The sequence below is a fragment of the Mizuhopecten yessoensis genome, unplaced genomic scaffold, assembly GCF_002113885.1.
Source record: "Mizuhopecten yessoensis strain PY_sf001 unplaced genomic scaffold, ASM211388v2 scaffold11013, whole genome shotgun sequence".
NCBI lineage: Eukaryota > Metazoa > Mollusca > Bivalvia > Pectinida > Pectinidae > Mizuhopecten > Mizuhopecten yessoensis.
Window position 1 is genome coordinate 850391 of NW_018408835.1, and position 15870 is coordinate 866260.

At 33.0% G+C, this 15870-nt stretch overlaps 1 protein-coding gene across 7 annotated transcripts in view; it reads left to right on the plus strand.

Moving 5' to 3' along the window:
- LOC110464603 (atrial natriuretic peptide receptor 1-like) overlaps positions 1–15870 on the plus strand; it is a 405449-nt gene that overhangs the window by 330092 nt on the left and 59487 nt on the right. For all 7 annotated transcript variants that reach the window (XM_021519912.1, XM_021519909.1, XM_021519914.1 and 4 more), the window contains 5 exons: positions 8934–9035; positions 9653–9730; positions 10263–10367; positions 10939–11010; positions 14625–14790. In XM_021519912.1, the coding sequence (XP_021375587.1) occupies positions 8934–9035; positions 9653–9730; positions 10263–10367; positions 10939–11010; positions 14625–14790 (523 nt within the window). The remainder of the gene's footprint in view (positions 1–8933; positions 9036–9652; positions 9731–10262; positions 10368–10938; positions 11011–14624; positions 14791–15870) is intronic.

Sequence of the window (15870 nt, forward strand, 5' to 3'; positions counted from 1 at the left end):
AATTAATTGTTTTTGTTCATTGTATTGGTAGCCTTTGTGTGATTGAACAAATGAGGTAGAATATTACGTACCTAAGTAAAATTTTGAAAATCTTAGAAGAATTAACATCATATCAATGATAATGCATTGGTATATAAATCAAATAAAATATAAAGACGCCCTTCTTGTAATGATAAACAACATGCTATTTTTTCAATTGATATTGTCTTATATTAAAAAAGGTACAGTGATAAATTCATAATGACGTAATAATATTAACTTAACTTAAACATACAAGATGGGACATGCTTTCTTTATTGTAAATTGAAGACTTATTCTAAAATATAATACCGTATTTTGATAGATTACAAACAAAATAATTATAATGTTCAAAAGTGCTGTGTTAACCACGATTTAAGTCTCATGACTATTCAATAATTATGTTTTTTGTGATAAATACATATATTTAATTATAATCACTTGAGTATAACTGCTGATGACGATTTCTAAAAATATCAGAACTTGATAATTATATGATATTAATCAAAAACCTAAAAACGATCTTCTTATATCTAAACAATGTCTTAAAATATCACAACTTATAATAGTTCACATACGTTTTAGATACATTTCAATATTGTTGACATCATAATAATTTCTTGTTATGAAATAAATTATTTATGAACTATAAACTAAATTGGCAACAGGATTGTTACGTAAACGATACATCGTAATGAAATAGAAATGAGTCACATTGAATAATTAGCTTAAGTACATGCAATCATACATATATACAATATTTTTTTAATCTGAATAGTAAATGGTGGAAAACGGCATACAATGCACATGGCGAACTGTGTATATAGACATGTCTTATACATTTACATGTAAGGTATCAATATGCATTGTCTAAATCTTGATATTGACCTCACTAGTTTCCTACATAATCTGTATACAACTTTATAAAAAATGCACTTTAACCTACCTACATCCATAAAACTGTATAATTCATATGTACATTGTATACATTGTACATCTACATATAGACATTCCGCCTAGCTTCCATACATTGTAAAAAACACTACTGTAAAATCATTAGTTTTCGTGGGTTTAAAATTTCGTGGTTTTCATATATTAGCCTGTTTCAATGAAATTATATTTCGATGATTTCTTATTTTCCCCTATCTATATCATACCAAATTTATGTTTTAGTGGGGATTTAATTTTTTGTTATCCACGAAATTAACGAAATTAAATGTCCCACGAAAATTTATGATTTTACAGTATTTATAAATATACGCACTAAATACACACATTGCAACCAACTTTGTCTTAGAACCTACCTGTATTCAATACATTTCATCAGACATTTCCGCTTACCTACTTACATCGTAAACAACTACACAAAGACGTGCCCTGAAACCTCCATACACATATATAGCTATTCATTTATATGAACCCTAACTTAACTACGTTAATGCTATACATTTTTTCAAACATTTCAACTTATCTTCATACACTGTATACCTACTTATTAAATCATGTCCTGTATATTACGTAACCACAGTAACCACAGTAAAAGAATCAACTCATTTTCGTCCGTTGAATAGCTTTTATTTAATATGCTGCGTCGCTTGCCGCCAAAGCACTTCAAATCCTATTTCATTAACAGTCACCTAACATATAATATCTCAAAGTCTTTATCGTCAGACTTCCTCATAACGGCAGTATAACGAGGTTTACTTTATGTATGTAACATTTAGAACACCAACCGGTACAATATAAAGGGATAAAATGTATGTCATATTCATATTGACCATTATGTTGGTGTATCCTTCCTCTCAGACTATTTTAACCTGATTCGACCCACCCACGAGTGCTGCGATAGGTTTAAAGAAACTTTAAAAACAAATGTTATCAAACCAAGCGGAATTTCAATCATTTCAATGTCTTTTATAAGAGTGGTTTAAAATTTAGTCTGCCTTTCTGGCTTACTCTTTTTTATCTATCTCCTGTCATAACTAGTCTCATCAATGGAGTTATGTTTTGTGAAATACGATCGAAGAGAGATAACTCAAAAAAACAGCTTGGCCTTAGTTACTGTATCATGGCCTTAGTGACTGAATCATATTAATTCTGTATGTAGATAGACGCGGATGGGGTGAACGTAAAACACACCCACAGGTGACTGCACCTTAAACATTTAATAAAATATATACTTTGTCAGCTATTAATAACACTGCATTCGTGAAAATTAGTGGCAAATTTGCAAAGAAAAAATATCTTTGTTACCATGACATCATCATTTGATCTTACCTTTACCTAGTCCTTGCCTGTTGCCCAATTCCCATTAAATCTAATTGATTTAATAAAATGTTTTAAAAAGAAAGTTAGATCTTACAACAGCGATCAAAGCATTTATTTCCCAGTCCAGCTCCACCTCTGCATTTTGTAAAATTGATTTTTTGACAATTACTGTTGTAAGGTATCGATCTCATCAGTTTCTAGCATTCAAGACAATTTTCCAGCTAATATGTATACATACAATATTGCATTAGGACTGACAGATACATGCTCTTAAAGGACAACAATAAAACGGAAACTTTTAAAACTTAAAAAAAACAAAACTTTTCTGAGTCAAGTTCAAAGACCGTGATTTGTACAAAATACGACACCGTCAATGAAACTGTAAAAATCTTTTCAATATGTGCATGCCCTTTTTATGTGTACTCTTATAACGAGCACATGATTTGGCATCTTGTGATACATTTGCTAGTGTTCCTCATTACACTATATTGCATAATGAAGATTATGTGCTGTAGCGATCACAACAATCACTTGACACACGAATAAGGTTTCAAATTAGTAAGTAAATGCAGAAAGTCAAATATTTACTGTATCATGTTGTAATTTGGTCTATTCAAAACACATCGACGGTAGGTAGATATCACAAGAATAGAGGTCCATGTGTTAAACATATAATATATAGCATGAAGAAAAAGTGTCAGACAAACCATGTATAACGTTACAATTTACAGGTTTTGGCTGAATCTGATAATTTGGTTCTCATTTCATGTACAGCACAAGACTTGTGTTGGAATTATGATTAAAACGAACTAACTCACCACACGTTATGTTTAAATCCTTTTTTAATGTATTGCCATTACGAAATAAAGAAATTACCATATCTCCACTAACAGATCATGACATAAGGATAGTTCAGTGTTACAGAATCTTTAGTTGTACCGTGTATTCCGTCTTTGCGTATTGTAGAGTTATCTTCTCTTGGGAGCAGGTATTGATTGTAACGTCACTTGTTTGTGAGAGTAACGTCATCAATTTTTGAGAAAACGACGTCATTTTCTCACACAAACTAATGACGTAACAATCAATACATGCTCCCAAGAGAAGATAACTCTGCAATACGCAAAGACGGAATAGACAGTAACTTAACTGAACCCCCGTTTTGATATAACCGAAGAACAGTTTAGCAAGGACATTTCTATTGACCAGGTAGCACTATTGGTCAAAGCGATAGTGTAACAAATAATCCAGGTTTAGCCCCGCTGTTTTTTTCCCACTTGGGACACTGTTGTTGATTATTTTTGGTTATTTCATTTATTTATTTTTTCATAAAAGCCTCGGCAAGGTATGGTTTTTTTTTTTTTATTTGATTTATCAAAGCTGCAATTTTCAATACTTCGTCGTAGTTTTTTGGCAGTGGTTCGGAGATCCTTAATAATTTGTTGAAACTCTTGCAGTTAACTGTAATACAGACAAGGAAGATGTTTTTCTTCGAAATTGAAACATGAAATAGTGATTTCCTAATAGGAGTGGTGGGTAATTTGTATGTAATGGTATTCGAATATGTGGGTAAAATACTTATCAATGTTCAGTTAGATTTTTTAACAGTTTAATTTCCAAAATATGGCAGATACAATTTGTTTATCTCGTACCATATCAATACTTTTCCTTGTATGGGCATTTTCAACATTTACGTTATTTTTTCATTGAAAACTAAGTGTGATTTGTAAATGATCATTTGTGAAACTGTACCTTATAAAATCTTAAGTCACTACTTTTTGTGTGATCTCTGTTATGTTTCGTAACATACTTTGTCAATTTTGTCCATCGTATTGGGTGCCATTATGTTTTTTATATAATTTGTTTCCGTCTTTTGTGTAATATTTAGCACATTTTGTCGTCTACATAGTTTTATTCGTCCAAACAGCACCTTATTTACGGCCAGTCTTCTGTTTGTTGTCATTATTTTACATGTAATTGTGATCTACTGTTTTCTTTATTCGATGTTTTTGTTTTGTTAATTCTTTCGTCCAATGTTAGCCAGTTTTGTCATGGTATAAATCATACGAGTTTTGTAACTGTTGATGCCAATATATTGTTGAAGATATCATTTTTTTTTAAACTTTATCGAATATAAAATAAGTATCTGAAAATATGTTAACCTTCTTCAACGACTAAAACTTCCTTTATGACTTTGTAAAATTATAAACTTTGTACCTTTTAAATGTTCCATAATCAAAAGGATTTTTCTTGTTTAATCTTGTAACGTTACAAAGGGAATAATGTTATCTTTATTTGTTATTCGGGGATGGTGTTATTTCACTTTTCTTACATTTTCATAACAATTACAATATTGCATTAAACATTATTTTATTCAATAATCAAGTTAATTTCATGCGCGTGTCAGAATACCGAGGGAAGGGGAAAATGATAAAAAAAAATAAAAAAAAAATATAATCAACTCAAAAACCTTATTGTTCCCATTAAAATATAGTTTGTAAATCGTTAAACTTACTGCTTTTATAACTAATACATAAAACTAATTATATTTTAAATGTATATAGAAAGGTCTTGCTTGTAAAAACATAACGTATGATTCAGCACAGAGAACGCATCCTTAAAATGGGTGTTTCTAGATGAAAAACAGTTTATTCGATGCATAAGACAAAGGCGTAATAACAACAGCGTTTCCATTTATATTTGATACATATTGTCACGGAAGTGACTTTATTATTGTGCATACTGTTGCTGTTATGCTTTCCATATTTTACCTATACATACTAACCTATAGGGATGACCTCCCCTTACTTGCAAAGTATGTGTTTTGGGTGAAAACAGAATCTCAGTTCTATGTCAAATATAATAAATATGTATCTAAAATAAATATTTTAAATGGTTTGTCATTGGCCGAAGTTTGGAGGTATACTGTAAAGAATATACTGATTGAGTTCGATAGAATTTATTATTCTTTACGTGATCTGTTGTGAAATAAAATAAGAACCAAGTCACGGTCAAGCGTTACATTAAATATTTTGACATTATAAATTGTCTTAAATAAAAATTAAACAAAAAAAAATAGAGTATATCACTGAAGGGTAATATTTTTAAGGTTTACTACTAAGTTTTTGCCGAGGGCTCCATATCATTTTCTTATCTCGAGGGCTTATATTTTTCGGCCAACATAACCTAGGAGTAGTCGATTATGTTTTTACCATAAATACATGTATATTTTAACCCTTTCATCACTAGGTAACTTTAGTAGACTCTTACCATGCATTTATTGGGACGAGTCCATTATGATCAACAGTGGTGAGAGGGTTAAAATCAATACAATGCCTTATCGTTCATGAGTTTTGCCGATGGGATTGGCAAATTGTAAATTTTGGAAATGTTTTCAGAATAAAAGGGGCATGTGAAATGTCTTATCCTGGGTAGGTGGGAAAGTTTTTTCATGTTCTCAATAAAAAAAGGGGGATACACATGTATAACTTAGGAGAAAAACGTGGACTTGTACTATCAGTGTCAACATTGTTTATACATATATATGTTGTTTACATTTAAGCTTTTTATCATACTTTGTAAATCTGTCCGCGTCAATACACGATAATATGTACAATGTACTACGTGTTTTGTTAATGCGATGGTATATTGTACCGTGTATTCTGTCTTTGCGTATAGCAGAGTTATCTTCTCTTGGGAGCTGGTATTGATTGTTACGTCACTTGTTTGTGAGAGTAACGTCATCAATTTTTGAGAAAACGACATAATTTTTCTCACACAGATCAATGACGCAACAATCAATACCTGCTCCCAAGACATCACATATGCTTACATATGTAACTAATTTACACGTCAATCACACATCTAAATGTAAATACGTTAATCTGAACTTTTTGGGTGTGTCCGGTTTTACGAGATGTGCATATTCATATGATGTTATGTTTTAACAGTTCATAGGTACATACATTGTGTTACGTCAGTTTACGTTTAGATTTTTTCCGTTATATTATGACGTTTACTCAGTCATGTGATTTCCTGCCTTAAAGGACTAATACATGTTTGTGTGTGTACTGTAAATATTCGACGTCGGCGATTAATTTTCATATTGAATTGTCTAACAGATAATGATTGTTGACAGAGGTGAACCACCTAACGTGTTTGCTTGTTATTATCAGAAATGATTTTGACGGTTATGATTACATTTTTTAAAAAGCATTCCTCATTAATTTTGACTTATCGAGATTAACTGTGGAATCGCTAATTTTCGTGGTGTTTTTAATTTCGTTGATTTTGTAGGTAATCTTTATCCAAGAATTCATAGGTCTACGAAGTAATTACATTCAACGAACCCACGAAATGATGTTTTGTAGGCAAACCACGAAATTTGTGACCCACAAAGATTTTTGATTTCACAGAAGATATAAAGTAGTCATTATCGAAGCAAACAATATGTATACCTCTTTCGCATTGAATGGTACATACATTAAAAGATAAATTTCAATTTCTATAATAGACGCCAGTTATTTAAAGTATCTTTTTGGGGACTTTTTAATTCGTTAAACCCTATTTCGGGAATATAGACTATCTTTGTAATATAAACTGTGAAAAAGCCAAGTAGAATATATTTGATTCATTAAATGATTTTTTTTGTCATTATTTTTGACATTTCTTTCTTCATGATACACAGACGTGTAACTGAATAGGAGACCTACTTACTAACAGTTTTTTTGTTTAAACAAAAACGACTCAAACTTATAACAAGAAACTAAAAATCTGGTATTGAAATTTGAATCTACGATATCGGACGATATTTTTTTGTTAAATCAAAATAAATGTTTGTTTTCTTTTTGTAAAATGTATTTGAGACATTTACATCCGACAGACATATGTCGTATATTTTTTTTGATATTATAGATGTTTGCCTGGCTCAACGTGAATGGTGTATTCGATTCTTTTCAGCTTTCATATAATACTGACAAAGATGATAAACTCTTGCCTAATTATAGATGTATAAAAAACATCATTTAACACAAAATTATATGTAAAACATATCCTACGTTTACTCTCTATTAATTGTAATACGCTAGTCTATTCGTTCTTTGATCATTGTAATAAACAATATGAAATAATGACATATTCAAAATTGTGAATTGTTGTATTTGGTATATTTTATTATATAATGAATTACAATTTATTAAATTTAATTTTAATGATTCAAACTATTAAATTCAGTTTTAATGATTAATTTCTTTTAAACTAAAATTTAATGATTAAAATGATTAAAAATGTAAAATATTCAGAATTGTAAATCGTTGTATTTGATATATGTTACTCTATATTGTTAAACTTCCTACATTGACGCTCCGCGATAATTTCTTCGTGATAAATTTGATCCATTTTTTGTTTATTATTTTTAACCTTCGTTATGTTCATAGTACTGGTTCACCTTCAATCTTATAGATGATATTGTGTTGATAAATTTTCATAACGTATCCTTAATCAAATATACTTGAATATGTTATCCGTTTTACGGTTCAAATACGTTTCATACATGAATGTTATAAATAATTGGGATTTTTTAATGGTGTAAATGGTTTTTTTCTTCTCAATGTGCCATAACAATAAAAATTACGCGGTAATATCCGTACCGTCTTTGTCTTTGTTTTTTACCAATTTACCGATCAAATCTCTTACAGTGTAACAACGTTTCTTTTGTCGATTTTTTCATTGTCTTTATATTACCTACCTGTCTATATATATCATCTATATATAAACGCCATCTACCTGAACTGGTCATACGTACGAAACATACCTTGTACCTTCTTATAAGAAACTTTTGTTCTGTTTTCCTTGTACGCCCTCTTTTATAGACAGGCTCACATACATTGTCATATAATTGTTGCAAACACTGGAAGGTCCTATTTGGCATTTCTTTGGTCCACTGACATTGTTACGGTCGAATCGTTACAATGAGACCACATCTTTTCCCAAACGTAAAGAGACCACCATTTCTCAACCCCTCTCACATTTCTCATTTTCGTTCGCTTTGAATTTCGTGATGCCCGTCGGTGTAAGTCGTTGTCATAATCACGTGACCGGTTAGAGGACTTGCTTCCGTGTCTTGGTTTTGAGATACATCCAGAGGGCAACTTAAAATACGCCAAGCTTGGACCAAGCATCAATGGCACTGTAAGATACATGCAAACAAAATGCATTAATAGATATATACGATGTGTACAATTGGTTTCAATACAATCACATCACATAGCTGCTACAAGTGTTTATTGTAGTAATCATAGCAACATATGAACATAAGACGCAACACTAGTCGATTAAGAATGTATTGACGTTTAGATTAACAATACGTAGCATACACGCTGTAATGATTATGTGCGTTTTATTCACACTTAGAAAGCCAGTCTTCAACTGACCAGTACACAGTAATGTTATTATACTGTTCGTTAGGTTACAACAACGTTAACATGAACATTCTTTTATAAGAGAAACTGAGATGTACTCGTTGCTTTTTTTTTAATGTTTGAAAAACTGCAATTGTAAACACTGTTTTTATTCTGTCAAAAAAATCTTCTCCATTGAATACGTCACTTCCGGTATCTTCACGTCCATTTTGTACTGCTTTGTTGGTACAGAAAATGTCCTTAGCCAGCAGCACCTGTTCCGTAGATACCATAGCGGTCCATCTCAGTGACGTGGGTCAGCGGCAGCTCTTCACAAAAACGGGCTACTATAAGGTAAAGTGTGATACAATTACATACCTGTAATAATGCTACAAATTGTTTCCGGATCCCATTCCTCTGTACTTTGTATGTTATGTGGTGTAATGCAACTTAATGTGGAATGAAATAAAGTTTATATTAATGTTATGTTTTGAAGTGATTGAACAGAAACTATGTTACCGGCGTTGTCAGCATAGCGCCAGGTCTTACGGGACGACAGCTAGAATACTACTCAACTATTTTTTATTTTAACCGTTAAAAATAACCGCCTTACTTCAAATGCAAATACTTATAAAAGCAATTGAAGTGAAAACGCCATCATTAATCATTTATGGGTACGGCTGTAATCATGACGTCACAAAAAATGTTAATTGATTTGTTTTGTAAAATCAATAGATGTAAGTATAAATTATCACATGTATATGTTATATTGAAAGTATGTTGGTAAACCACCATTATCATAGAAATATCTTCGTGCGAAAAAGCAGGTATATTTACCATAACATGTCTTTATTATTTTTCAGTTGTACAGTGTAATAATCAGTTTTGATTATAACGGTATGAAAATGTTATTTAAATCAACTGATTACCACAGATATGGAGATTAAACGAGAAATGTTTTTACTTTCCAGGGCGCGATTATGGCCATCAAAAGCATCCATAAAACAAGCCTTACTGTCAACAAGCCACTGCTTATAGAGGTCAAGCGGGTATGTAAACACATTCCTGTGTGGTGGTGTGTGCTCTTCTTTGTAGTACAATTTGTTTACATTCGGCTATTTTCATGTGAGATGTTTTGATTAGTTTGTTTTTTAAATTTTCGTTTCCCCCAAATGAGCACCACAAACTGAAGGCTACAGCCTCACGTTTGAATATTCAAATATCGGAAACAATAATTAATATTTTCCACTTCATTATTCGGGCGGTATTTATATCGAATATAAATGTCATTTCCCATTCGTTGACGTCATCATTATTATAACGTCACAATTGTAACGTTAGATACCACTGACCCTCTAAGGAAGATGGCTGTAATAATTGTTGAAGAACCATAAACGATACACACATAAAAAGATTTAATTTATTTTTTTATAATGTTAAAATACTGTTAAATGATATTGTAAATATAAGTATTGAACTGTCCTTCTATGGTATTTACAGTCAATATGAATGACACAACGTAGCTGATAATGTTTTTCATTGTTTATTGACGTCTTTAAATGATATATGTTAATGTTTCAGATAAAAGACCTACAGAATGACCATATTGTACGTTTCATAGGCGCCTGTATAGACCCACCAAACATGTGTATCCTCACAGAATATTGTCAGAAGGGTAGCTTACAGGTAAGGAATACTATTTTAATTTTGCTCAACAATTAATCTTTTGTCTCAAAATATACCAGACTGGCCGATACCTAAAGACAGAACAGCTACACATTCATGAAATATGAAGATAGATAGAGGAAAATGACAAACATAAAACAGTAGCAAAAACGCCTGTTATAGTACATGTGATATACTACCTGTAAGTAAATGAATCAATTAACCTCTATACATACGTTTTAAAAAGTCATCTTTAAAAAGAAACATAAAAATACTGGTTAAAGATTGGTCGATTTTCAATCTAAATATTCAACTTGCATAGGAAATAAATAATAACATATATTTCATGAAATACTCAAACATATTCATTGGTATATATAAAAAAAATCTTCATATTGTCGTTATTCTTATTACAATGAAACGGTTTTACAAAACAACCCGTTTGGCGCTATGAATGAAGAATGAATCTGTAAGAAACACATGTGAAACCTTACCTTTTATCCCCATTATGTCGAGATAGACTATATGCTTGTTTGAGATAGCTAGGCTCGGAGGAGTTGGAATATGATATATGTGATGTATTTTCGTGCAGGATGTTTTAGAAAACGAACAAATCAAACTGGACTGGATGTTCAGATACTCACTGATGCAAGACATATTGAGGGTAAGTCTGCCATCGTCATAGATACGCTCCGTTAAACGTAAGTCAGATGGTCCTAACAGACATTGTGTAATGTGTAAACGATTATAATGCTAACAGTTGTCTCGTTCAACCAGATTCTTGTTGTCTACGCAACAGAAAAGTGATCAAGCGTCTGGTTGAACGAGATTTTGCTAACAGTTGGTTGGTACAAACAAAACATGATGCCAATGTTATATCTTTAAATACTAAGGCCGATGATGGTTAAGGATTTTTTGTGTATTTTTCCGACCAGTTGGTTTTTTGTTGAAATCTTTTTAAGAATAAACATAAATTGGACGATTTATTCCCCTTTGCGTATCTTGTGCCCACAAAATGTAAAAGAACGAGAACTTTTGTTGAAATAGTCGCAAGCAAAAACCATAGATTTTAACGGGTTCTTTCCCTTTGTGTACCTTGCGCCAAAAACTGGCAGAAACGAGAAATGTTGTCGAAATCTTTGTAAGAATAAACATCAATTTGAAAGAGTTCTCCCCCTTTTGTGTATCTGATGGAAATCAGTGTTAGTCACTATATATAGTTATATTGTAGTTTTAAAGCAAGAGTTTATATCTTGTTATGTTAACCTTACAGAATATCAAACCACCTTATCAAGTTTCACTGCCATTATGCTGAGTTGAATGTTAAATGTGGTTTAGTAATAAACAGCTGAGTATTTTAACGTGCCCCCTATTTCAAAATAGAAAACAATCCAAATTGAAAAGGGGAAACTGTCCAAAAATGGTACTTATTGCAAATTGCGAATGAAAATAATATGATGCATTTATAGAATCGAAACTATAGGTAATAAACGGGATTTTACTGAATATCAATTAAATTGATTGGGTTATTTTTTTGAGGTTCCATAACATCAACGAAAAACACGAAAGATTATACACAACAAATATTTTATGTTGTACAATATATATTATATCTTTTTCCTATTCTTTTTTTTTTGGCGAAGTCCTCTTAGGGACCCGACTTCATAATAATAATTAATAATACTGATAATTATTCGAGGTTCTTATATACCGCTTTATCACAACCTAATTCGTAGGTCGTCTCAAAGCGGTTCACAAATTAGTATCCGTGGTTATAGGGCCTTTGCAACCAGCCAATATATTTCGCATCTCCCTGGGGAGCATCACAGCTAGCATTCTACAATTCTAGCACGACCCAACGACGTACTTATTTACAGCTGAGTAGACTGGTACAAGCGGAGTAAAGTATCTTCATCAAATATACAACACAGTGCCATGACGAGACTCGAACCCAAAACCCTTCGAGCACGATCCCATCGTCCTACCACTAAACTACCGTGCCTCCTCCTAATAATAATACTAGTATCTGTTACAAGACAGTTAAACCCGAAACAATTAAAATAAGCAAACAGTCTCTAACTACTTAGCAGAAATATTACAACCGGTTATGGATGAAGAGTAGTAGGGTATATATAGGGTACATATTGAGGGTAAGTCTGCCATCTAGATAGATACGCTTCATTGAACGTAAGTCAGATGGCCCTAATAAACATTGGTCCTGTGCAAACGATTGTAATGCTAACAGTAGTCTAGTGCAAGCTACGCCGAACAGAGAAGTGATCAGGATATTGTGGAGGACGTGATAGTAAGATATTGAGGAGGACGTGATTGTTAGATATTGAGGAGGACGTTATACATATAGTTAGATATTGAGGAGGACGTGATAGTTAGATATTGAGGAGGACGTGATAGTTAGATATTGAGTAGGACGTGATAATTAGATATTGAGGAGGACGTGATAGTTAGATATTGAGGAGGACGTGATAGTGAGACATTGAGGAGGACGTAATAGTTAGATATTGAGGAGGACGTGATAGTTAGATATTGAGGAGGACGTTATAGTTAGATATTGAGGAGGACAGGATCTTTTGCAGTTCGTACTTCTAATATTGACATGCTTTAAACTGAAAATCAATTAAAAAATTACCTCAGCGCGGGATTTCTCTAACGAAGCTTGGTGGTGAAAAATTGCTGTCAGTGTTACTCGCAATGGCTTGAAACAACCCGGTCATACTTTAAGAGTACTTGATTAAACGATCGATGTTATACGAGATAAGATCGATACATTGTTATATAAATATTCCGCTAGGAACCTATTCAATATTTTTTCTTGACTGACATGTCTTGAAGGAATTCTCTATCGAAATATGTGAAAAATCACTGTAGTCGGCTGATCCGTACTTAGAATGGTCCTAAAAAATCCGTTTATCTGATCACGTGACCATAATTACCAATTATACTTTTCGTTAAATACACTCTTCCTCTCCTTTAGATATAGTAAAGGAGCACGCAATGGGTTTCAAACAGCAGACACGAAATATAAAGACGCTTTGCTGGACCACTGTTTACAGACTTGTTAGTTTGACATATCATAATACATGTTTCTAAAACTGTCTAAAAGATGTCTTAATAGTATAAACAAAATCTGTCTATGTCTTCATGTGGCGTGTTTCAAATCAATTTTTAAATAGTATTAATACAGAATTTGATTTTTAAACCTTAACTGTATTTGCAGAAGCGTTTTTTTGGTTTGTTTTTTGTATTTGTTTTTTCGTCGTAAATCTTACCTAGCTTTGAATATATTGTCGAGGACCTTGGTTTCCAGTGACTTTGAACTAGATAACTCGCCTCACATCAGTTATGCGTGTACAAGTATTAACTAGGGATAGACATACGGACTGATCGGATCAAAGAGAATGGTTTATCAAAGCATGCAGGGCAATACATAATCCCCTGTATTCCTCGTATCACGATAGGCATATTTTCTACAGAAAACAGCAGGAGTTTCAAAGACAAATGCAATAAAGGAACGTCTCGAATGCTGCACAGTGTCACTACAATGCGCCAATGTGGGTGTGTAAGTTGACGTGCAAAGAGATGAAAAGATGCTGACTTTCCCTTTCATTTGTAGTTCTTTGAACTATTCATAAAAGCTTTCCGGTTCCGGTTCAGTGTTCTTGTGAGGGAGAAGACACCAGCACTGTTGTCGATTATTAATGTATTGAGTACATCATACGAAAGATTGCATTTGGCCCTTTGTTGAATTTAAATTTACCATTACCTTTCTAAATTTTTAAATCTATATAATTAAGGGATTTCACGCTCCTCCTGTTTAGCTTCAACATTATATTTTGGATGAATTTTGATTACCATCATTTCGGCCCCCAGCATCAAAGGTGAAAATGAAAATGACAAAACAATGTTATGATGAAGTGTTATTAATTTTCGGCATTCCTGTATCTATCGCCATTTTCAGGTGCAATCAAATACGAGTTTGGTTGCTATGATGTCACTGAACTGTGACGTCATAAAACATGTAAAGCTTGATATTATCTCGCTGTCAAAAAATACGTAGGTCAATGATTTCACTAATTAACAGCAAACATATATAACGATCGCTTGCAACGTGTGTTGTGCGTCTGAAACTTGTGAACTTAAATGAGTAAAATTATACGAAATCGCATATATTTTGGCTGGTTAAACGCCGAACACCATGTAAGTGATAACTATTGAGTATATACACTATACAATAATATGCATTTTTTTTTTATTTACTAGGGAATGACGTACCTATTTAACAGTGATATCCGTAGCCATGGAAACATGAAGAGTACAAACTGTGTGGTTGATGGCCGTTTCGTGTTGAAGATCACAGACTTTGGACTTCACGCTCTCAGAGGTCCCCCTGATGATGTGGAGGAAGGCATGTACGCCTTCTACAGAAGTAAGTAAAATATATTCTTGCACACTAGACCAAGATATCCGCATTTCTAGTGGTGCTGGAAAAAATATATCCGACCCACGGGTCTGGATCGCCTACACATACAGACTGGCGGGGGAATTATAGTGACCTTTAATTTCGGGGTCACGCTATTGTTCGTGACGTCATTTTATGACGTTTTAGTGTCAGTCAGGGTCATTGACGTAATTAACAATTGCCAGCCGGGCTTCATATGCAAATGAGAAATGTGTGGACAATTTACAATTTAACCAGAAGAGCAGCTGTTTTTACAGGTTTAAGGTAATAAGCAAGAAATAGAATCCATCCCGGATGTGAGGTATGGATACATATGTAAGGTAATTCAAACCATCGGGATAAAATATTGAGCAAAATACCCTCGGCAAAGCCTCGGGTCTCCTGCTCAATATTTTAGCCCTTGGGTTTGAATGACCTTATCCATACCTCACATCTGGGATGGCTACTATTAATCTTTTAAGCATCCCAGAGCCGCTGCACTCTGGATTATACAGAGTAACCCCCTCTTAATTTCGTTTTGAGATATCTTTGGCGCAGTTTGGCCAGGATACATCCGTTGGCCAGGATACATCCGTTGGCCAGGATACATCCGTTGGCCAAGTACATGTATCTCAGTCAGTTAGAACGACAGTATTACAATATCAGGTCCAGGGTTCGAATGGTGGTCAGGCCGCCATGGTATTTTACACCCAGAACATTGCTGTTGATTATCTATCTCTATTATTTTTCGGAGAGACCCGCAAGGTATGGTTTTCTTTTCAGAAATGATTATCAAATCTATAGTCATGCCGGGAAACACAGTTTCCAATGAATAGTAACTGATTTTTGCAGTGGTATGAGGTTCCTTAAGCTATGGGGAAAAAAGCTGAGAATAAAAAGCAAAAACAAATATTATATTGTAGGTCAAACGATGTACCCTTACATGTTTAACACAAAAAATACGGTTCGTATTTTTGGTGCAATGTACAATAACACGCCCTATCGATCGATCGAATAGGCATCTCCTTTCTAAAATGAACACTGCCTTTCTGAAATGTTTGCGTATAA